Source organism: Heloderma suspectum, chromosome 11, assembly GCF_057233095.1.
Source record: "Heloderma suspectum isolate Gila_16-S chromosome 11, 16-S_ref, whole genome shotgun sequence".
Lineage (NCBI taxonomy): Eukaryota > Metazoa > Chordata > Lepidosauria > Squamata > Helodermatidae > Heloderma > Heloderma suspectum.
The window spans coordinates 39027957-39053293 of record NC_139468.1 but is presented as its reverse complement, the minus strand read 5'-3'; the positions used below and the strand labels follow the sequence as shown (position 1 = coordinate 39053293).

Below are 25337 nucleotides of genomic sequence, written 5' to 3'. Positions count from 1 at the left end.
ACCTAGTTTACATTACACACACACACACACACAAAGCTAGATGTGGCAATATATATGTTAGCACATAGGTGAATCCCTCTTCCCTCATTAGCCGGCCATGACATACTCATTTATCATTAACTGGAAAATGGTTAAATCCCCATGTCACATGGCTCACAGGCTCTGTGTATTAAATTCATAATCGGCTCTTAGGTGAGCAAATTCTATTTTGGTCTAGGAACAAGATGTGTTCAGACAGAACGCTTTAAAAGAGATAGCATGATCTTTGTTACAGAAACTGAAGAACACTGAACAAAAAAACACAGAAGTCTTTGCTGTATACTCAAAATACAGACAGCATGTTGCAGTTTGGAACAATCCCTGTAGTTTTCCTTGGTTAAAAAGACAGCCGGGATCTAAAAATTGAACTGAGTAGAATTGTTAGGGTAAGGGTAGCAACAAGTTGTGCAGAACTCTATGTGAGGCAGAGACAACAACTGCTCTCTGTGTTCTTGCCTTAAGAAGAATCTTGTTCAACTTCAAAGCTAGCTAAAAAAAAGGTAAAAGGTAAAGGTGTCCCCAGCCAGTCATGTCCGACTCTAGGGTGCGGTGCTCATCCCCGTTTCTAAACCAAAGAGCCAATGCTGTCCAAAGACGCTTCCGTGGTCATATGGCCGGCATGACTGAACACCAAGGTGCACGGAACGCTGTTACCTTTCCCACCGAGGCGGTACCTATTTATCTACTTGCAATTTCTTGCTTTCGAACTGCTAGGTTGGCAGGAAAAGCTAGCTACCCTGCCCAATATACCAGGCCCATTTAAAGGATGCATCTTGGCAATCTTTGGATCCTATGTTTCCCTAGAGTTTTGCTTAAACATTATCACTTTATTTAAGAACACAAGAAGAGCCATGGTGGATCAGACCAAGGGTCCATTTAGTCCAGTATTCTGTTCACATAGTGGCCAACCAGCTGCCCATGGCAAACCCACAAGCAGGACATGAGTGCCGCAGCACCCTCCCACCCATGTTCCCCAGCAACTGGTCTACCTAAGCATACTGTCTCTGATACCGGAGGTAGCATGTAGCCCCTGATAGCTGTATCCTCCATGAATTTGTCCTATCTCCTTTTAAAGCCATCCAAATTGGTGGCCATCACTACATCTTGTGGAAGTGAATTCCATAGTTTTAACTATGCACTGTGTGGAGAAAGTACTTCCTTTTATCTGTCTGAAATATCCCACCTTGCAGTTTCATGGGATGACCCCACTGGGTTCTAGTATTATCTTAGAGGGAGAAAAATGTCTCCCTACCCACTTTCTCCACACCATGCATAATTTTGTACACCTCTATATCTCCCTTTATTTCATTTACATTTTAAGCTAACTTTACTTAACAGTCTATCTGAACTTTAAGCAAAGAGCACTGTGCCCTACACACCTGAGCCAGTTGGTCCAAGCAGCAAAATATTACTTTTTTCAAGCTTTATGTCATCGTGAGTTGAATCTAATACTTCGCCTCCTCGCTTCTCCTGGGGCATCTGTTGATTCACTTGTTGCTGCATTGATGCTCCTAACGCGTTGCCATGGGGACTGATGCCAGCGATCTGGAGAAGTTCTAAAATTTACAAAACATTTCTGACTTGAGAATCAAATTAACTCAACTTACAAAGGCTTGAGATACCCTGCAGGAAATGCACAGTTTAACAGGTTTTTCATGCAATTGCAAGTATTGTTCCATCTACCTGAAAATCATGAGAGATCATAGGATTCGAAGACACGATTGCAACATACAGTCGATGTCATTAGAGGAGTGAGATTACAACAAATATTTTGGAATAATATCAGGAAGGTTCTATTTAAATTGAGAAGTAAGAAACTTCAATTTCCATAATTACATTTGTGTGTTACGAAATAAGTCTACAAATTTATTCTGGAGGTAATTAAAAATGCTTAGGTGCCACAGTAATGGGCAAAAATCTTTAAAAGTCAGATAGTTAATACAAATGATTGTGAAACGACTATCCAGAATTGATTGAATACTACTGGCAAGAACCTTTCCCCATTCCTTTTCATTCAGACCCACCAAGAAAGGAATGTAACTGGCTTTCAGAGACGTCTCATTTGTTTCTTTTGTAATTTTGTAACACCAACTTAAGTCATTCTTTACACTCACTGCATCCAGCAACTGTTTTAATGTAATGCAATTTAGGGTTTCATTTGGAATATATTGGATCCCAAAAGCTAGGCATGGCCTTCCAGCATACACTATGGCTTTTCAAGGTCCTCTCCCACTCTAGTCCTTCACAATTTGGGGGACTGTAGCAGCATCCAATGTGATATGAAGGACAGCAGCAGGAAGGAGAAATACTATTGCCTGCTTGGAAACACTTCAGACATGCATATAAAAGGGCACTTTGGATCCCAGCCACTGTTCATATCAGATGGAATTCTGTAGGATCTGGCTTCCACCCACAGTGGAATACAGGACCAAATTCTGATCACATAACACACTCCCAAGAACAGAAAGGTCTCTCACTGAGGTGGTAAACTTGTGTCTGGATTGTATCGCTTCAGACTAAAGTAGAGGATCACATGACTAAATGTGCCTCCATCCAAAAAATATTTCCTCACACACAAAAAACTATAAGTCAAACGGAAGGGTTCCAGCCTGGCCTTCTTACATGTTAGTTCATTATGTGTAGGAATCTTTTCCCATGAGGGAGCATTCTGCCACAATTTGCCCCACCTGCAGCCTGAAGTGGTAAAGCCTACACACAGGTTTACCACTACCTCAGTGAGAACTAAGCCCAAGTGGCTATTTACGAAATGGATGCAAGCCGGATTTGTCCTACTGTTACCACAGAGTCACAATTAAAATGCTGCTCATGGTTAAATTCAGAAAAGATATTACAGAGGAGGACATGAGGAGAGACAACTTACTTGTAAATCTGTACTCATCCTCCCGTCTTCTTATTTCTAATTCTAAGAGAGAGGATGAAAACAGTAATACAATATAGAGATTAAAAAGCATTACATTTTCTTCACCTCTTGCCCTCTTCTGAATACAGGTTTATGGAGCATAGGTTTCACTTCCAACAAGAAAAAAGCCACATCAGCAAGTGTTCGTAATTTAATAGCCTCTCCCATTTCTGATCTTTTCAAAAAAGGAAAGACAGACAAAGAATAAAAGCCTGTATTAAAACAGTTATGTCAAAGAGTAAGATAAACATTTACGGAATAGAAAAACAAATGCTACAAAAACCCTACACTTACAATGCAATTCTACATATGTCCATTCAGAAGAAAGCTGCAAAGTTCAAAGGGACGTGTTCCCAGGTTAATGAGCACAGGACTACAACCTCAGACATTAAACTCCTTTAAAAAGCCATGTGTTTTTATGTAAATGGTTTTTAATCTCTGTATATTGTATTTTTATGTTTTTAATTTTTGTAAACTGCCCAGAGAGCTTCAGCTATTGTAGAAATGTACATTATAGAAATGTAGTAATAATATCTTATAGAAATGTAATAAATAATAATAAAAAGCCACATCTAAGTATCAGATATTTGTAAGAGTACCCATTTAATCCTATTTCAGAAACAAAGTGAATAGTGCTCATCTCTACTACAGAAAATTTCTACTCTGAATGAACTTTACTGATATTTAACAGCATTAAATGGATCAGGCACTTGTCTTATGAACCAATAGAATGTTTGACCTTTTTTGGTTAAATCATAATGCAATTGCTTTTGAAACTTTACTGAATTTCAAAAACAGCTTGCAATGTGACATGAGAGTCCCAGTAAGGTATTACAGCAGGACGTCTGAGACTGCACAGGAATGTTAATATTGGGGTCTTTACAGACCTGTACACACACTCCTGTCCTAAAGTAAGAAACCTTAATACATTTTAAACATTTAGTTTTATTGTCAAAAATAATCACATTTTTCAAAAACGTGAATTAATTAGAGTTTAATTACACTGATACTGGATTAGTAAAGTGACCTCCCTCCCCACAAATCACAGGAGGGTTAAATTATTTAACTTGTTCCATGCATACTACTCATTACTGCATTCTTGTTTGTCTTTCCTTGTGGCTGAATGTTTTTATTGGTCTATATTTACTTGCTAATAATAGCAAGAGTGTCCCGCCGATAATGAATTACTCCTTTGGCCTTGGCTCTATGTACTTTGTTATGCCTGATGGCCAAAAGCAATAAAGTTTAACTGAACTGTCTGGCTAGTAAGAATACATTGGCCTATTTAACATTCTGATCCAAAGGCTCCTTAAATGAAGATAATTTGTTCAACCCCACTACCTGAGAGAATTCCACCGTTCAGTTTTCATGCACTGACTACTAAGGTACAAATTTACTACACATATCTAAATAAAAGTCACCTTTCTGAAAAGAGAGAGAGAAGTATCTCCATCAGGTAGAGGAAGATGGGAAGCAGGGCCACTCCATCAGCTCTGCCGTAAACCACCCAGAGAACTTTGGCTATGGGGTGGTATAGAAATGCAACAAATAATAATAATTCATTGGGCTCTTTCTCTCCTCAAACATTTTCCATTCCAGCTGGTCTTTGTAGGAACTACAATTTAACTTTAAGAACTGGTGCCCGAGTTTGCTTTTTCCCTCTTCCCTCCCCATCCTTTTTTTTCCTTTCGTGTTGTGTCTTTTAGATTGTAAGCCTGTGGGCAGGGACTATCTTCTTTTATCAACTATATGAAAGCTGCTTTGGAAACCTTTTCGACTGAAGAGAGATAAAAATGCTTTAAATGAACAAAGCAAAACACAGCTGGGTTCATGCAAAAATTCCAGCAGAAACTAGGAAATAATTTTGGGTGCCAATGATCTGTTGGTATAGGCAAACCACCAATGCTAAAATTAAAATAGGATCCATACTATTTAACTGCCAGTTGCACCAGGATCACACAAGAAAACAGCATGAATGACAGTGCCAGGCAATTTGCACATGCATCATAAAAAGATATACAAACCTCTTGGCGTTAAGGAGTTTTGCTTTTCAACTTCAGCTTGTTGTCTCAAATTGGCAGGGATATTGTTGTAGATTCTCTTATAATGATTGTACACAGCAACCGAAAGCACCTTCTTGGCAAAACACTGGCCAACAACATACTTGTCGAGGTAGTTATAGATCTGGCGGGGGTGGGGTGGGGGGAAGCCAACAAATCCTCAATATCAGACGGTGCTTAGTTAATACAGATGATCAATTAAAACTCACTTCTAGTGAGATGATGGAAGACTCCACAGCTAAGGGGCCATTACAGAGTTTGCAGGTGAGCCTTTATCAAAAGATGAGAGTCTCTTCCCCCACAGCTTTTAAGATAGTGAGCTCTTACGGTTTAAGAAGTGTCTGAGGGCTCATACATGTGAACTGCATCAAGAGCCCTGTTGCTAGAGGGGGCATTCCAAAGGTTTCCCTCCCCATAGAGTATTATACCTTTAAGGAAATTTGAGAGGACAAATAAAACCTATGAAACAGAAATTTGTGGGACGCTGCAGAAACAGAATAGCAAAACTGTAACCTTCCTTTATCTTTAGGCTGACAAGGTGCATTCTAGACATTAAACAAAAATTAAAAGGAATGTGCAAGAGGGCCACAGCACAACATAGGAAGCTGCCTTATACTAAGTCAGACCATGGGTCCATCTAGCCTAGCACTGTTGACAGTGACTGGCAGCAAAGGCTCTCCAGGATTTCAGGCAGGACTTTTCCTTGCCCTACCTGGAGGTATTGGGGATCAAACCTGGGACCTTCTGCATGCAAAGCATGTGCTATATCACTGAGCAACAGCCCTTCTCCTAACAAACAGCTGAAATCCAATTAAATTAAGACACTGTACTTTTTTGGGTGGAGGTGGTGGCTTCTGTTGGAAGGCCAACTTCACAGCTTCGGCTGCTGACTCTGGTTCTTTAATGATGCTCTTTTTGGAGTCTGCTTCTGACAACACAACAAAGAAGTGGTGGCATTTTTCACATTTCACAAAGCGGGTAGAAGCTGCAAGGACCATTAAAAAAAAGAGAGAAAGTTAAGTGTCGGTCTCACAAGTGATTGACCATTCAGCTAGAGTGGATTAATGTGAGTCATACTGACAGACCAATTTGAATGGTTTAGAGCAGTGGTCTCCAAAGTGGGATGCGTGCTCCCCAGAGGGTGTGCAAGATGATCCATTGGGGTGGGCAAGCTGCCTGATAATTGAGCAGCCTTCTGCTGCCCCAACGAGCTGCCATGGTGTGCAATGTTGGCAGCAGCTAGGGATGTCAGAGAATTCCGCCAGTGCATTCGGCCCCCCGAAATCCGTGGCGGAATGAAGCCCCCCCCACGAAAGGCGTGCAAAACAGAGCACTTACCTGCTGCCGTCTGCGCTGACTGGCAAATGGTGGCCACAGCGCGGCCACCATTCACTTCCTCATCATAGCTGTGATAGGCTACGTAAATAATTACGTCGCCTATCACGGCTAACGCAGGGACTTAAGTATTTACTTAAATACAAGTAAATACTTGTATTTAAGTATTTACGTAGCCTATCACGGCAAGCTAAAAAAAAACAAAACACAGTGTACGCAAATGGTGGCAGCTACGGCAGCTGCCATTTGTGTTCCCTTTTTTTCGCTGTTTTAGCCTACGTAAATATTTACGTAGGCTAAAACGGTGGGGGGAAAAAGGAACACAAATGGCGCCCACTACGCTATTTGCATTGCCCCTTTTTTTTCACCGTAATAGCTTACATAAATATTTACATAGGCTAAAACAGCGGAAAAAAAGGAACACAAATGACGGCCGCCATAGCCGCTGCCATTTGCGTACGCTGTTTTGTTTTTTTTCCTGCAGGATGCCCAGCGGCCGGATGTCTGGCTGCAGGCGGCCCCGGCCAGCGGCTCCACGGAATCTCCGTGGAGCAGGGCCGGCCGGATTAGGATTTCAGGGGGAGGTGCGGAGCGCCTTCCCCCACCGCGAATCACCCCGTCGAAAAGGTAAGTGACTTTCGTACATCCCTAGCAGCAGCAAAATGGGATGGGAGCCGAGAGGGAAGCTCCACAGCATTTCTCTCTTGGCTCTGGTCCTATCCTGCCTCTGCTGTGGCCCCAAGAGCAACTGTGCCAAGTCTCTGCCAGGCGTGGCAGAGGAAGGTGCAGTTGCTTGCTTGGCTGTGGCACTGGAGCAGCTGCCATCCTGCCGAAGGGGAGCAAATTTGTTCCAAATTTGCTGACCTTTTCTGTGATGATGAGTGGTTGTCAGTAGTACCTAGCAGATATTTTTGAACAAATAAACACGCTTAATCTGTCCCTTCAAGGTAAAGGTGACATTTTAACAATGAGTAACTGCTTTTCGAAAGAGACTCATGCTATGGAGAGAACATTTTGAAAATGGACGTTGGGAAATGGTTCTATCGGTATGTGATTTTGTTGCTGAAAACGATGTCTGTCACCTATAAAAACTCTCATATCTGCATACTTTAAAAACCTGAAAATGGAATTTTCTAACTTGTTTAAAAGTCTTCCAAATAAAGAGTTTCAGTGGGTTTTGAACCCATTTGTTAAAAATATTAAAATGCATCGCCTTCCAATTAGTTTGCAAGAACAACTGATTGACATCAGGGAATATGGAAGTTTACTAGCTGAATTTCAAAACGTTTGCATAATTGGTGGATGGGACTGAAAAATAATATAATTATTTAGTCAGCGTAGCCTAGGGATGGCGGAGAATTTCTCCACGAATCTCCGGGAGGCTGAATGCCAACGCATTCGGCCCCCCGAAATTGTTGGGAGAAATTCTCCGCCGCCCCCCCCCCCCGGATGGGACTTACCTTGTGCGAATGTCCCTTTCAGCGGTGGGTCCCGGCGGCGTTTCGGCAGGGGCAGCGGCGGCGGCCGGTCTTCTGACCGGCTGCCGCCACCGCCATTGCAAAATAAAAAAGGAAAGTAAAAAACAAAACAAAACACCCGTGATAGGCTACGTAATGATTTACGTAGCCTATCACGGCCTATCACCCCATGGGTGCCGCCATTTGCGTACGCGCTTTTTTTTTTTTTTTCAAAGTCACCCGTGATAGGCTACGTGACGATTTACATAGCCTATCATGGCTGACTTTGGAAATCTAGCCGTGATAGGCTACGTAAATTGTTACGTAGCCTATCACGGGGGTGTGTGTGTGTTTTTTTACTTTACTTTTTTTTTTTCGCGGCCAGGAAGACGGGGCGCTCCTCCCCGGCCTGAATTTTGGCCGGGCGAGGCGGGCCGCCTCCCCCCCCTCAGCTGAACTTCGGGGGGGAAGCGAAGCGCCTCCCCCCCACCGTGAAGCAAGCTGCAGGACAAGGTAAGTCCCTTTCGTCCATCCCTAGCGTAGCCAACGATGCACTTCTTTCATTTGGATCTATGTATCTTTCTGAGGTGTCTTTCTCAGCTGTGGCAAAGTATTGAAATAAACTGAATTCAGAACCAGATCTTTGAATTGCTGTACCACAAAGTATTAAACCAAAATCTTCAAAAATAATGAAGCATATTCAACCACATTGTTCTCAATATATATTAATAATTTTTTTAGTGAGAGGAAAAAGGATTTTGTACCATTAATAAATAAATAATTTAAAAAATATTGTTTATTTCATCTCTACCTCATCCTTTAATTTCTATTTTTTGTGTATGTTTTATAATGTACATAATTACAAAGAATATATTTGAAAAGGATGCAACTTCCAATTAATGAAGGCGGGTTTGGTTTTCTGGATTTAGCTATCTATCATTGGGCCTATTTGCTGACTTGTACTAAATTTTGGTCTTCTCCACTTAGATTTTCCACCTCGGCCAGTATTGGAATCTTCTTGTCTGGAGCCTCTCTTTAAATGGATGGCATTAGGTTCTCGGCATACTCAGGCAGACAGAGCTCCTCCCACAGTTTTGGCAGTTAGGGAAGTCTGGCATATAATGCCACATCAATTACAGTTTGACCCATTTTCCCATGCTAAATTGACTTTATGGGGAAATCCAGATTTAAGAATTGCCAAGAAAATGTTTTTATGGCAGACCTGGACAGATAAAATGATCTTTACCCTGGATCAATTAGTGGGGGTTGATGATGAGTTCTTCCTATTTTCACCTTTGCGAGATCAATTTGATTTGCCTGCTACAGTGGAATGGCAGTACTTGCAATTGAAACATTTGTTGGTATCTAGATTTGGTCCTGCTGCTTTTACTGCTTTGGGGTCTACTTTACTACTGGAAATACTCACTGAACCTGATCACATGTATCGACCTATGATTCATGTTTATAAATATTATTATCAATGAATAAATATGATACAAGTGGTTTACAGCAGGAATGGAAGAGGGAATTGGAACGTCCTATATTGTTCAATCAACGGACTGCCGTTTTGGCGTCTGTATCGGACATCTCAACAGATCTTCAGTTATGCGTTATCCAGCAAAAACTTTTGTTTCGGGTCTATTGGGTGCCACAATGTCTTTTTAATAACGGTTTGTCAAATTTGGCTAATTGTTGGAGGTGTAATGCAGTCAATGCTTCATTTATTCATGAGTTTTGGAAATGCCCAATGGCCGCTTCCTTTTGGGAGAAAGTCATTGTACAGATAAATTTTGTATTGGAAAGCTCTTTAATATTTACTAATGTAAATATTCTCTTAAATTATTTACCTGCTTCTTGTAACATAACACATGGTCAGCGTAAATGGATTTTTTGCACCCTTTTGGCTGCTAAAAGACTAATACTACGATATCGGAACTTGCAAATGGACCTATATGCAGATATTTGGTCTGCTTTTACTGAAGTTTATGTGTAACCTATTTTTGCCCTCTTTCTAGAATATTGTAATAATTCGAAATTGAGGGTTTTAGAATATGTTGTTTGTTTTGTTGAAATTCACAATAAAAATGGATAAAAAATAATGTACAAAATATTAGTACGGTAGTACGTGTCATTTATACACAATATACATATATTGGGGGTTCATGCTCAAACATTTTTTACTGATAGGGGTGAGTGATCAAAAAAATTTGGAGACCACTGGCTTAGAGATTTATTTGTGTGCTTCAATTTATCTTCTAAAGCAGAGCACCTATCAGCTACTTCATTTACAAAATAACGTTTAAACTTAACTTTGTTTAATTGTGTGTGCGTGCGTGTGTCTGTATCTATTTATCCATCCATCCATCCATCCTTATTTCAGCAAGGTTTTAAACTCCAGTTTTACAAGAGATTCCAAAAATACAAAGGATCAACATGTGGTTTTTCTTTTACGTGTCTAAAAGGGCTTTTATAAAAAGAAAAACATTGATGGCAAGTTATTAAGCAAATATAATGATCTAGTCAGTATTACTCTAAGCTTGATCTCATCTGTGGGCTTGATCTCATCTTTATCACTCTGAATCCAAGAGGCAAAAGGTCCCCACCTGCAACTGCTCATACTGAGTGAGCAGTAAATACTCCCATAATCCTGCATGCCAGATCTCAAATGGCCCAAACTGACTCCCGGGACACTAGTATGTTGGAAGAGGTTTTGGGCAGGGGAAGTGTAACAAGATCCAGGAGCCTAAAGCCTCTAACAGGAGGAGGAAAGCAATTGCTTTCTGGTTTCCAAGAAGAAATCTTACACCACCGTGCCTTTACATGTGCCTCCCAATATAGAATTAACTTTGAAGATGCTTATGAGGGTCCAGGGACATTCCCTCAGGACAGAAGACATATTATTCAGCAACACATTTTCAAATAGTGCATTCACCAACTGGCCCCTTCTGATATTTTCAGTTTATTTCTAAAACTATTTTAAACATGCTGCTGAAAACATACTCATACGGGGCTTCAGATTTCCTGCTGCCTTGTTGCACAACTTAGATTCTTGTATTTTGTCACTGTTATTGAATTACAAAGGTAGAGGAAAAGCAGTAAGAACTGCCAAGAGTAATTGGATTTTTTATTTTGTTTTAAGGCACAATAATTATCTCCTCAAAAATCACATTTTCTATTTTGTTGTTTAATTAATACCATGGGATGATTGAACAGTGGAAATGTTATGACAATGAGATCCGGTTCTACACAACAATTTAGTTGCCGGGGGTGGGGCAGGATATAACTGATCCATCCACATCTACGTGAAACAACTGGGGGAAGTCATTAGGAGGTTTGGGCTGAAATGTCATCAGCATGCGGATGACACTCAGCTCTACCTCTCGTTTCCATCTGCATATCCCAGGGTGGCTGTGGAACTCTTGAACTAGTGTCTGGAGATTGTTTCGGGATGCATGAGGGTGAACATGATGAAACTTAAAACCAGACAAGACAGAGGTACTGTGGGTTGGGAAACCAACTACTTTGGATGGAAGTTTACAACTGGTCTTAGTTGGGGTTGCACTCCCCTAAAAGACCAGCTGTGCAGTCTGGGAGTCTTCCTGGACTCTGAGCTAACTGGGGAAGCCCAGGTGGCTGCAGGGTCCAGGAGTGCATTTTACCAGCTTAGGCTGGTAGGCCAACTGCAGCCCTATCTGGACAGGACGGACCTTGCCTCAGTTATCCATGCACTAGTCATGTCCAGGCTGGACCACTGTAATGTGCTATACATGGGGCTGCCTTTGAAGACGGTTCAGAAACTCCAGCTGATGCAGAATGCAGCCGCCCAAGTACTGGTGGGGGCAAGGTGATTTGATCACATAATGCCTACACTGCACCAGCTGCACTGGTTACCAGTGTGTTTCCAAGCCCAATTTAAAGTGCTGGTTTTGACCTTTAAAACCTTAAATGGTTTGGGACCAAGTTACTTGAAGGACCACCTTCACCCATATCAGCCTGCTCGCACTTTAAGATCAGAAAGAGAGGCCCCTCTCATCTGCCCACCTGTGAGAGCAGTTAGGTGGGTGACTACACATGAGAGGGCCTTCTCTGCAGTGGCCCCACACATTTGGAACAAGTTGCCATCAGAGATCCGCCATGCTCCGTCATTGCAGGCTTTTAAGAATGCCTTGAAAATGAATTATGTTACTGTGGCCTTCTCTTGATATGATTGCTGTTGTTGGTTTTATTATCGTCTTTTATTGTTGCTTTTATTGCTATTTTATTGTGTTTATGTTTTTATCGCTTTTAATATTCTGTTTTTATGTATTTTATTGATGTGAGCTGCCTTGGGAGGGCTTCTGCCCTGAAAGGCGGCCAAGAAAATTTTAAAATAAAAAATATAAATAAATCCAGAGCAGTAGTCTTAATACAGAAAAAAACATAAGGTAAAATAATACCCTTGATTATATCTACAAATCTTTGGCCTCATATGTTCACATTCTACCAGTAATTGATTGGACAACATAATGTTTACAATAAAATGTGCACACAAACCTGAGCCCTTCTGTGACAGACTCCTATATTCTAATATAAATCAACAGGGCCATCTAGGGTGTCCGGGACTCTGGATCCCTGCTAAGAGCCTCCTGCATAGACTAATATACTTAGTTTTAGTTCCAATCCACGTTCTCATTGTAATCCCTTTTTCACAATAGCCAACTGGTCTGAACCGGCTAGCTTCTTTGCCATGAAAATCCAAAACTTTTAGGATGGTGGAACCATCCTTCTAAATAATTTCTGATTGGCCACTTTGATCACTTACACCAGAAATGTAGTGTATTTCACGACTGGCCCAAACTTCACTCCACCTCAGGTAGGAGGCCAGCTTCCACTGGTCTCGAATAACCACAGATATGTATGACATCACCCCAGTTTTGTTTCGTTTGGAACCATGAACCTTTGGAACCACCTTTGGTAGTCACCAAAGATGCTCTGCAAGAGACTAAGGCTCTCTCAGATCTTCTTTCTGCAAGGAACACATGCTCTAACACCCAAGATCCTACTCAAGTAGATAAGCGTAACTAGCTAAGTCAAATGACTGTATTATTTTTATTTGAAAGTGTGTGTGATTAGTGTGATTAGTTGCTTTCCTTTTTTCCTGCTGCATCGAAACCCTCTTTCCCAAATACACTTTCTTTATATGCCCTTTTATTCTAAGGGTATTTCATGAGGTTCTGTAGACATGTGTATCTCCTGGGTTTGGGGAAAGTAAATCTAAAGATCCTTTAATTTTTTCCCCCTAGGGATGGGCTTAAGCAGGGGATCCTATTCAGTGGGGCTTAGAACACCTCTCCCCTGCCCAGAAATAGCCAGATAACCCAGGGATTTTTCAGGCTAGGTTTAGCCTGTGGTGGCAGCCACTTCAATTCTTTTTGGGGAGCAACCCTTTCAAAAAAGGAGAATCACCACTCCGGAAAGACATCCACCCATCATCACACTTTCCCTGCCCCACTCTTGTGGCTTGAACCATTTTCCTCATGGCCTGGCTCTGATACCAAAATGAGCTGTACTGAGGAGAAAAGCACCTGAAAGATGTATGAACGTGGTTGCCCCAGGCATGTCTAATTTGGCCCTTACTTACACCAATAATCAATTAAACCCATATCTGTGCACAAACCTGATGGAGATTGTTTTCCCTACCCTGGAAATGCAGTGAACTACACCTGGGAGCTTTGGTCTGCACCCCAACCCCTTTGTCCCTATTTCTCCTACTTACAAAGGAGGCACCAAGACAGACACAGGGGCTCCCTGCTGTTTCCTTCTTGAAGATCTGGCTGTACTGTACACACAGCCAGAGCTCCAGAAAGTGAGGTGACACTTCTCTATGCTCCTCTATTGTGTGCGGTAAAAATGTATCTGAATTTTGAAGTGGCCCTTTATGGGTCCATGATCTAAATGTTCAGCCATGAACCCAACAGACCGGAGTTTTGCCATCAGCATCACATTTCTCATTTATGTGTACAATTTTTGTATGGCACCAGAACCAAGCACATCAATGCTCCACTGATGAGCTGTTATCTCTGTAGCTGAGCCTGATAGCTTTTAGAACAAAGCAACATGAAGTTGCAGCAGATACTGCGTTAATTAGATTGCAAATAGCTGGGCCCTGCTGAGACTATTCAAGTTACAAAAAGCCCTCTGGAGACAAAGCAGTAAAGGAGAATGGGGTTGAGCAGGGGGTTGGACTTGATGGCCTTGTAGGCCCCTTCCAACCCTACTATTCTATGATTCTATGAGAAAGAAAAAACCAAACAAAACTCTCTATTCAAGCATCAATCCTCTCTTCAGAATAAATGTCATGATGCTTATATTCCCCAGAGCATTAAGCAGACACAAAACTAAGTTCCATGGAGACAGTGCCAATTCCTGCCATTGTCCTGGAATACCCTCAGGCCCCATGTAGGTGCTGCATGACTTGCTCCACATAAAAGGCTAGTCACGTTAGTCACGTGAAGAATGCTGTTTCAGATCTCTGCACCTTTAAAGGCTTTTTGAAAACTGAGATCACACAATCAAATGCCAAGCAAATTTGGTTTTGACCTACTGAAACCCACACACTGTTTATTTACAGTATATTTATGCCCACTATGCCACACAGACAAGAGGAAATTCTCAGCCAAAGGGGAGACACTGTCTACATTTGCAAAACGGACTATTAAACAAACTACTGTATAGTGGCTTTTGATACCATTGACAACAGCATCCTTCTGAGCCCCCTGGCTAGGATGGGTATACTGACATCTCTCTTCAGTGGTTCTATTCTTATCCGGAAGGCGAGACACAGGAGGCGGTGCTTGAAGCCTGCTGCTCTGTCCCATGGCTTTTGCCACAAGGTTCTGTCTCATCTCTCATGCTTTTTAATATCTACATCGCACCACTAGGTGAGGTCATCCAAAGGTTTGAACAGAGATGTCACCATTATGCAGATGACACAGAACTTCACCCCTCATTTGCATTGTCTGATCCCAGGGAGGTAGTAGAAGTAATAAACAAGTGGAGGATAAACAGCTATATCATTCAATGAGATGAAGCTCTTACTACTCTTGCTACATTTGAATGTATCTCCTACAGCTGTCAAGTTCATATGGATGTTTATGTAGATGTATGGAGTGCTTGTATTAATGCATATATCTGAAATGGAAGTGATAAATCCTTCTTTTCCCCTCTTTTTATTATATTACGGGTGACAGAAATTGTTATTGTGTATGGATATGTATTATGATATGTTCTCTCTTTTTTCCCTTTCTTTCCCCCCTTCTTTTGTTGTCCCCCATTGTTTGTTTGTTTTTTATTATTGTATTTGCAAATAATTTTTTAAAATAAAAATAAATCAGTGCCTGGAGTCCGTTCAGAAGCAGATGGGATTAACGAGCTGAAACGTAATCTAGACAAGATAGAAGTACTTAGTCAAGAACACCAACTATCTGAGTGAGGTAGTTCAACCTGTTCTAGATGGGGTTGCACTCTCCTTAAAGGACTCGATACACAGCTTGGGGGCCTCCTGGATTCACCTATTTCCCTGGATGCACAGGGGGTGGCAGTTGCTAGGAGTACCTTTTATCAGCTTTGGCTGATTCACCAGCTGTGGATTTAACTGGCAAAGAAGCACTTGGCTCCAGTCATCTGTGCTTCAGTTACCTCCAGACTAGATTACTGTAGTACACTTTACATAGGGCTGCATTTGAAGACAGTCTGGGTCCTGGGAGCTTCAAATTGATCCAAAATGTGGCAGCCAGAATTTTGTCTGGTAGTCGCAGGTCATAGCATATAACTCTGATCTGCTGTCAAATCCACTGGTTTCCTATTTGCTTCTGGACTCAATTAAAAGAACTGGTTCTAGCTTTTAAAGTTCTAAATAGCTTAGAAAGAGATTTAAGGATTACTTGCTCCCATACAGACCTGCCCCCAAATTAAAATCAATGTCAGTCTTGCTACCTATCAGTGCCCTCTTGGGAGAATAGGGAGACAGTGTACAAGACAGGGCCTCCTCTGTGGCAATGCCACAACTCTGGAATGCCCTCCCAATTGGAATTCATCATGCTCCCTTTATGTGACTCCTGCCAGAAATTGAAGACATTTTTATTTCAATGGGCTTTTAATGTGTAACACCTAGTTTTATTGCAGCTAGTTGGAACATACAACATCTTTTGCTGCCACTAGGTTTGTGTTTTGGTTTAGGTGTTAACTGTATCTTGTATTACTTTTCAAAATTAAACAGTGTACTTCCATCTTTATTATATGGTTTAATGCAGGGGTGGGCAACATGAAGCACATCCCCCCCTGCTGGTCTCTAGTGTGGCCCCTGCCACTGCTGTCACAATTTGGTGGCACGGTGCCCAAAACAAATGGGTAGTTTGCTGCCAAATTTCAGCAGTGGCAGAAGTGCCGCCACGGAGGAGCCCTGGGGGTTGAAATTAGCCTTCAGAACCCCTGACGTTGCCCGCCCTGGTTTAAATTATTATGATGTATGCCACTCTGGGTAGTTTTAGAAGAAAGGTTGGATATAAATCAATTATTATTTCATTCCCACAACCCTGCATTCTATCAAGTAGACCAAATCACATTTAGAAGTTCTGAAACAGCTTTCAGAATGGTTGGAAGACGTCTTCTAGTTTTTCATGTTATCACCACCACTACTGTGACAACATGTGCAAAGCACACATCAAGAGGCCATTTAGTTTCAGGGCTTGTTCTGATGTAACACTTGTCCTCAGTGTCATGTTGCTAGAAGCATGTGTGCATGTAGGACTTGACAGATATTTCAATTTCCTAACAGCCAGCATTAAACATTGCTGTACCAGGCACTGCACAGAATCGCAAAATATTCAACTTCCTAATTGTCTTCTGATTTTTTAAAATAAGAACAATGGGCCTGGTGCCTGGATTTTTTTCATCCCTGCATGCTCAAAATTCACTACCCACATGGAGTTTTCAGGCATGATTCCAGAAGGAGGAAGGAACCAGCAGAAACGAAGAAGTCTGTTCAGAGAACTTTCCTGCAGAGTTCACAATCACATTACATTCCAGTGTAATACCACACAGTTCTATCTAATTAACACCCCGCACACACTGCTTTTGGGTGCTATGGAATGAGAGCTGGTGTGGAGAAGTGGTTGTTGTTGGATTTGTATTAGGGAGACCTCAGTTTTATTCCTCATTCAGCCATGATGCTTAATCCTAGGAAGTTCCTCCTTATTGGCTTCTAGACTGGTTCCTCTTTATTGGCCAAGGTGGCCCTCTTCCTGAGTGAGGGCTTTTGCATGGCTCTGACAAGCACCTTTTCATATTTCTGCTGTTCTGATCCATGTTGCTGAGTATTTATAAAGCATTTTATATATTTTATATATTATTCAAGAACTGGGTTACAAATATTCCAGCCACTAAACCAGGTGATTTTGGGACAGTCTCTCTCCCTCTCCCACATGCACTAATCTACTTCACAGGATTGTAGTGAAGATAAAATGGGATAGCCCTCATGTTTGCCACCCTGAACTCCTTGTAGGAAGAGCTGGATATAAATGTGAGAAATAAAATAAATGGAGGCAATTATTACATTGCTATGACCTATCACATCAAATCTGCCTTAAAAATCACTAGTTCCTCAAGTGAGCCTAAGGGTGCTACACATACAGGCTCTTTCCAATAACTGACATTCTTTCCAACCATCTTGACTACTAGGAGGAAGCACACACATATTCATGAGGCAACATTAGTTATCAAAAAAAGTCACATTCTGACTCTGCTTCCTGGGCATGTTGAAAAGCGCTTGCTGCAAGAATTAGTACTGAGTCAGCATCTGCAGTGATAACGTACAATATCTGTCACTCAGAACTTTGCAGTGTCTTTTTACTTACCCCACCCCTTGGGTGGAGGAAAACTGCCCATATCACTTGCGGCAGACAAAGAAGATGCCAAGGAAGACAACACTGGGAAGCCACTAACTGCCTAACAATTATGCCGAGCAAAATTCTGCTTCTAACAATACCTCATCAACATGGAACCTGACACAAAGCAAGATGCAGGTAACGCACACCAAGTAGAACAAGATTCCTCTGATGTCACCAAGAAACAGGTCAGAAAGACCATGATCTTTAAATATCACAAAAGGCTGCCCAACACAGGGGCTTCCTGGAGCCTACAAATATTTTTAGAAGCACACTTTGCTATTTGCCCACCGTTAAGCTTTCTGCTTAGGATTGGGCTGCTCCAGCAGATGGAACAGAAGGACCACAATACCAAGCAGCGCAAGACTCATATGCTGTGTGTAATGAATCCATGCTGTATGGGGTTACAACAGATTTACTCCACTTTCTGGGATGCTACCCTAACCTATTCCAGAATCAACTCCCATATTTACATATAGGCAAACTCACAAGTGATTTGCAATTCATGGAACAATTACTTAAACATATATAATATGGCAAATAATGTAACTGTTTCACAGAAACGGTGGAAGTCCATCTACAGAGGGCCCCACCACTACAACTTACACACAAAGGTCTCCACGTGTGTGCATAAGTCACCACACTTCGGGCAACGCAGTTGGTTTCCGCCTTTGCCAGAGCTTCCAGAATTTGACTTTTTATTGTTGCCTTCGCCAACACTTTTCTAATGGAAGCAAATAAAATAGGATTTTGAGTGTTAGAGGCAAGCAGCAGATTTCTGATTTGCTACACTTCATGTTATTCCCCCCACCCCACCCCACCAACAGGTTCACCCAGTAGAAATAGTTGAGATCTCTGCTTGTACCTTGCCCCCCCCTTCTCCCCGAAATTGTTCTTTGTGCTGTTTCCACCCAAACGTGCCAAATTCCAGCCAAATGCTCACAGTGAAGACAAATATTCACATACACTTCTCAGAAAGTGGCTAACTCACTAAAAGATTAGTGGTAATCATTCACTTGAAGAAGCTTCTTATTAATATGGACAAACAAAAAAGTTAAATGAGTTTATAAGTCTGTCAGGAGTGCAACAATTCATGTTATAAACAGTGCCAAGTCCAAATTTTGGGGCTAGGGGGAGAGGAGAAGAGAGGACTGGGCAAGTAGGCCTCCCTCTCTGAGAGGGCCCACCATCTCTTTGCCACTGTCACTGCTGCCCATTTGCTTGCTCTATCCCTCTGGGCCCAACCCTGAAACAGCCCAGAGGGAGAGCATAAGGCAAACAGAGGATGAAGCTCCATCTCTTCACTTCTGGCATGAAGAGGGAAGGTAGATCAACAGGTAATGACAGCAAGGAGGAGCAGGGCCAGGAGACGCCAGCAAGTGGTAGTTGGCCTGCAACAGTGGTGTGGGCCTTGGCAGGTGCCCAATGATGCTGACTCAGATATCAGCCCTGCCTACAAAAATTGCTACACCCCCCCAATTAAATATTTTAAATCATAAAAACAAGAGTGTGTGGAATTTGAAGGGGACCAATTTTTGTGTTTTTATAACTGGACTTCTCTGGCTCAACTTCACATCAGATTCTAATTCATAATTTAGAAGCCAAAGCCTGACTTTAGCTTCCAAATTTACAAGCAGCAAATTGGGTTTAGAATTTAAATTTTAGAGGTACTTGCCTGCTTTTGTTTTCCACCCACTCAGCTTCATGAGGTCATTACACTTTCTCTTGTAGTATGCACAAATATGGTTACTCAATTCAGACAACATCACACCAAGCCATGGTTCAGCCTCCTTATCTATGGTTTGGTGCGCTGTCTGACCTGAGCCTCATATTCCTGTGTTCTCTCTAGCTGTATTAGACATTCACTAAACTGAGAGACAGCATGGATTCAAAGTGTGCTTCAAAATTCCTACATTATTTCTTGCTAAATACTTTGAAAGGAAGTTTCACAAAGTTCCAACATTTAGACCTAATACACATAATGCTAATCTATGATTTATTAAACCTATGGGTTGCTGAATTCTGGGTTGGTGTCATGTGCAAATTCAGCCGCCCTAACAAACTACAGTTTTTTAACCACAAATAACCCAGAAAGAGAACCCATGGTTTGTTGTTGGGTTGTAAACCCTGGGCTGTTTAAATCATGGGTTGTTATGTGTAAACCCAGAATGAGGGTTGTTCATGGGTTGTTTCACCAGCTACAGACGTAGCAAGCAAGAGTGTTGAAAAAACCCAGCCTCTCTACATGCCAGCCCTACAGAACCACAAAAGGCATTTGGGATACAGTGAAGCAGGCAAAGGAGAAGGGAAACAAACAACCCAGGGATAGAGAAAATAAACCACAGTTTGTTCAATCGTTTACCAGACAAACCCTGGGTAGGGCAACAAAACCATGGGTTAATCAACCACGGGTTAGCATTATGTGCGAACCAGGTCTAAATTTTCAAAGAGGGAAAATCTAAATAATGCAAAGACTTTATTTGAAGAACAAAGCCTACTTAAAATGTTTACATACCTTCCCACCTTCTCCTGAACCATCTTTGCTTGCACCATCTTTTGAAGCGAAGTATGCTGGTGTTTCTGAAAAAGTTCTAAAGGGAATAGATCTTAGAGACTGAGTTTCAAAAGTCCCAATTATTCCTAAAACAGGAAGGCAGGAACGGCCACACGTAATACCTGAAAAAGAAACAAATCCCTTTGTTTTGTACAACAAACAAACTCAGCTAGAGTTACAGACAACCTACCCACAACTCAGCTGAGGTCATTTATTTGGAACTTGGTTCCAATCAAGTCACTGAATCTTATTTCCACCAAGGACTGTGACCCACTCCCCATAAGGGCAATCAACAAGCAAGCATTTGCAACGTGGCGCTTCCTCACTGGATACTGATCATTGCTTTTCAGATCACGGTGTAGCTGGATTTGAGCAGATTTGTTGCTACCGTATAAAAGCCTACTGTATTTGTATACAAACACAGGAGAGGGGACAATATTTATTTACAATATTTATATGCCACTTCTCATTTGAAGCAAATCCAGGAACGGTTTACAAAGGAATAAAACCAACCTAATAAAAAAAGGCTGTGCGCATGCACACATATCATGAGGCTGGCACAAAGATGGGTCATGGCTTGGGAAAAGCCAAAGCAAACAGATATGTTTTCAATCAACGTCTAAAACACGCCAGTGTTATCATAGTTTTCCAAAATGTGACCTTACAACAAGGTTAGAGAAGCGTAACATCAGTAAGGTACCCTGACCCAGGTTCACATAGGGCTGGGCCATAAATTATTTTATTTAAAAAATGTCTAGGCTGCCTTTCAAGGCAGAATCCTGATGAAAGTCACCCCACATGTGCCAAGGCATATGCACAAGAACCATAACTTTTTACTGAGATGATGGGAGATTGTTTTGGGTACAGGAGCACCAGTTGAGCAGAGGAGCTTGTGTACCAGGAATTAATCAATGGACTGGGCCAAGAATATGTGTCTTGATGTTACTGAATTCCCTTTGGTGTGCTGTTTTTATATTTTAATTGAATATGTATTGCTTTACCATATTTTTATAACGTTTCTGTCCACCACCTGAAGAAGGTTGGTTATAGGGCTTAGAAATGCCGAAGCTCAGACTCTTTACTTTTTGTTTAGCACAAACCAAAACTTGTAGTTACATCTGAAAAAACAAACTATGGTTCCCACCATACTTTGCAACTTATAGCTTGCAATTCTGATATGGAATGCAAATGTAAACCAGCCTGATGCTTGGATATAATGGCAAAATATAGTTGACATCTGAACCAAAATATAGATGACATCTATACACCAGACTTCTCCAACCTGGTACCCTCTAGATGTTTTTCACTACTACTCCCAGCATTCCTGACTATTGGCCACGCTGGCTGGAGTTGATGAGAGTTGAGGTTGAAAACATCTGAATGGCACCAGGTTGAGGAAGGCTGTACTACACTGTGCCAATTGAGAGGAATTACTCTCAATTTCACTTTCACATGCACCAAGCAATTGTACCTTAATGCTTATTTCACTTTGCTTATGATATTAAATGCAATGTAAATTTCATATTGAGAGAAGAGCAACATAGGATTAGCCATTCACTGAAGATGGCATTTAGGATGTTTTAACTTCTTTTTACCAAAAATGTTTGCCTTCTACAATTTGTAAGAAAAGGTAAGTAGTGGTAGAACTCAGGCTTAAAAATAAATGTTCCTTTTAATGGAGGGCACAGCTATCAAGTCAACCAGAATGCTTTGTTCAGTAACTTTTTGTATGCACTTTAGCTGCAGTTATGCATAACACTTAAAATCAGAATAAGTCTAATGTATAATTATGGCATAGCTAATAATGGTATTTTCAATCTAAAGCATTATGGAATGTAAGACAAAGACTATGTGGGAAACCCGTGAATAATGTCTACCTGTACCTGGAAGTCAGTATAGGGTGGCAGTGGGGAACATTGTTCACTTTCAGCTCAGGTATACTGGAAGTTAGGAATATTAATCAGGGCAATAATCCAAGAGAGAATACTTGGGTCACCGTTTTATTTTGTAGTCTTGTAGTTTGCTCTAATGCATTCCATAAGAGATCAGTTAATGGATGGCGGATGTTAAAATGGGAAGCCAAAGTGAGAATTTTTCTAAGTAAGGACAAAGTTCTCTCGTTGGATCTTTGTTGGGAAGAACCAGTCAAAAACTCACAAGCAAATTGTCCAGTGATTGGTACCTACATAGACACAGAAGTTATCAGGAACTGCTGAAGGTAGGTTAGCGCTAAAGAGGAATTAAAGAAAAGATTCAAGGAGATCCATAGTATTGGCCTATGAATCCTGTTAAGACAGCAGCCGGACAGCTTTAGAAAGCTCTCTGCTCCAACACTGAAGCCCTATGGAGATATTCAAACTGCATACACTGAACATCAGGGTGGGGGTATACATGTAAACTTGTGCATGCATAATCTCCATGCAAATGTTCCACCATAGGCACTCCCCCTATGATCAAGAACCCCGGTTTCCCACTCCCTCCACCAGGCATTCACTATACACAGTCTGAATAACTGCACAGGGCTATAGTCTCACCACCTGAGAATTGAGGTAGGAATACACACAGCACCTTGCAGCTACTATTGGCTGATCAAACCACCTGCAAGCAAGATTTTCAATAACTTCTTTGTTCCAGGTCAAGTAAGAGTTCAGGAGTTGCAGAGGTCACAGCAATGCCTGACTGATGTCTAACTGAAGTGACTCACTGGCAGAAGCCACCTCTTCACCCCGAAACCATACATCAGCACAACAGGTTAAAGAGCTTATGTAACAACTTCTGAAGAACCAAGGCCCAGGGCCGGGACTGGACATTCCTCTGTACTGAATGTGACCCCTGGCCTACATGAAGCAATATTACAAAGTTCTCTGTGTGCCTTCTCCTCACACACCCCCTCTAGAATATTTTTTTGCAGGACTATCTTGGGCACAAACGTGATTTAGGCTGCAATCCTACATGCTTACCTGGGAGTATGTCCTACTGAACTCAATGGGACTTACTTCTGAGTTGACATGCATAGGACTGCACTGTCAGGGTGGAGTTGAGAGTGAGAGGAGGAGAGAAAATGCAGAGGTAGGAAATCCAAACTGCATTTAGGGCTGCAAGCTTTAACAAGTTCCATCAGCAGATTAATCAGCAAGAGCAGTTGATTAATCAGTGAGAACAGGTTTTAGTTACTAGGTTATAAAAAAAACACTTTCTGTTTAACAGCAAGTGTTAACTTTTCTTTATTAAATTGTAAGCTTGGCCATCCTTCCAAATCTTAAAAAAGCTCCAGCATGGGAAGGTCTGGTACACTGATTGATGTATGTATTCAAATCCACTAATGAGTCTGGCCAAGGGTTTGACAGCCCTTTAATATATACATAGCAAGTTACTGATTTATTTAAACGTTTATATCACACCTTTCTATGAGAAAAATTTATTTATTTATTTATTTATTTCATTTCTATACCGCCCAATAGCCGAAGCTCAATCAAAAAAATCAAACACAAGGGTATTTGCGAACAAATAAAAAGTCCTAACAAAATTAAAAACAGATAAAAAGTCCTGACAAAACAAAATAATCATATACTAATAAAACAAAACAATAAACAAAACAGCAAGAAAAAAAGATACTGATGCAGATACAGTATCACAAAAGCGGTATCTGCAGCATGTCTACTCAGTATAGAGAAACATCCGGTCCCCAGCCCTGGGCCTTCATCCTTCAGGAGTTGCTATGTATGGCTCCAATGGGGATTACTCCCAGGTAAATATGTATGCTATATACACTGCATATAGGATTGAACAGTACAGCTATACTCCGAAGTGCACTTACTACAGAGTAAGCCACACTGCACTCAGTGGGGCTAATTACTGAATAAGACCCGCTAAGGATTCCACTGTAGTTAGCTTGGGGCACAATCCTATGCATGTTTAGACAGAAAAAGTCCTACAACTCCCAGCATCCTCCAGCCAGCCTAAGAGTTGGGAGGCCATTTCCTGCCTAAACATGCTTAGGATTGTGCCCTTCGTGTTGCAGCAGCCGCCCCAGCAATCATGACAACAACCCTGTTAGGCAGACTAGCACTGTTATCCCCTCATGTTGTCGATTTGGAAGGAGAGGGAAGGGGGGATGTTTTTGTTGTGGTGGGGGGGGGGGGTTGGCCGGAATATAACGGCTTAAAAAACAACAACAACAAAGCAAAATATCTTCCTGTTGTAACCCGCCTTTGGATATCCTTCCGAAAAGGCAGAGAGCTGCTTTTAGTAAACAAGATACGGGGCTGAGAGGATTTGGGGTGGAGGGGAGACGGGCACCTGGGGCTCCTGAGCCACTCGGGCGACACCCAAAACACTGCTAGGGGGAGGGGGGAGCACTTTTTTGGGGGGGAGGCCTAGCCTATAAGTGGGGGAGGAGGCTTAGGCCCTGAGGGGAGCAGCCGAGGCCTACTGACGGGCGAGGCCTGGCTGCCTACCTGAGGGGAGCTGGCCTGGGCCCCGACCCGGGGAAGGGGGCGCCCACCCCCGCCATTACCTCGACGCGCCGACGGCAGCGAGGAGCTGAGGAGCCGCGCCGCCGCTGCGCAGGTGTTACAAGCGGCCATGTCCGCGCTCCCCTCACGCCTCCTCCCCCCCGCGGCCAGGGGACGCGGACAAGCCTCGCGCCGAGTGCACAGCCGCCGCCTCTCCTCGGCCTTCTTCTCCCCGACCCCACCGACAGCCGCCTCCCGAGCGCTCGACGCCCTGTGTGGCGTCACCCCGCCGCCGCAAGCCCCGAAGGAACTCGGTTGAACTACGCCTCCCGGCGTGCGCCGCGCCCCACCTCGGGGCGCTCGGGCCGCGACGGCGCGCGCGCTGCCTCCTGGGAGAAGTAGTCCAGGCTTCCGACGGAGGACGCGAAGCGCAGAAAAGGGCGGGGCGGGAGGACGTCGCGCAGTCTCCCGTCGGGGAGATGCATGACGGGAGTTGTAGTGCGTGCCGAGCACTCCCCTTCTTCGTGTCGTCGGTCTGCTGCTGACCTTGCAGAGGCTGACGTCGCCTCATGAACATTTTATACCCTCCTCTAAC

The 25337-nt window shown here is 42.4% G+C and overlaps 1 protein-coding gene across 2 annotated transcripts in view; it reads right to left on the bottom strand.

The window, feature by feature from the left end:
* Positions 1–25022, bottom strand: part of CLPX (caseinolytic mitochondrial matrix peptidase chaperone subunit X) — a 38156-nt gene extending 13134 nt beyond the window's left edge. Inside the window, exons 1-7 of one of the 2 annotated variants that reach the window (XM_084817446.1) lie at positions 24805–25022; positions 20250–20410; positions 18341–18458; positions 5850–6004; positions 4984–5143; positions 2921–2962; positions 1419–1595 (exon numbers count right to left, since the gene is read on the bottom strand). In XM_084817446.1, the coding sequence (XP_084673572.1) occupies positions 1419–1595; positions 2921–2962; positions 4984–5143; positions 5850–6004; positions 18341–18458; positions 20250–20410; positions 24805–24874 (883 nt within the window). In that variant the 5' untranslated portion in view covers positions 24875–25022. The remainder of the gene's footprint in view (positions 1–1418; positions 1596–2920; positions 2963–4983; positions 5144–5849; positions 6005–18340; positions 18459–20249; positions 20411–24804) is intronic. The other variant, XM_084817447.1, reaches the window with a different exon arrangement.
* Positions 25023–25337: the final 315 nt, after the last annotated feature.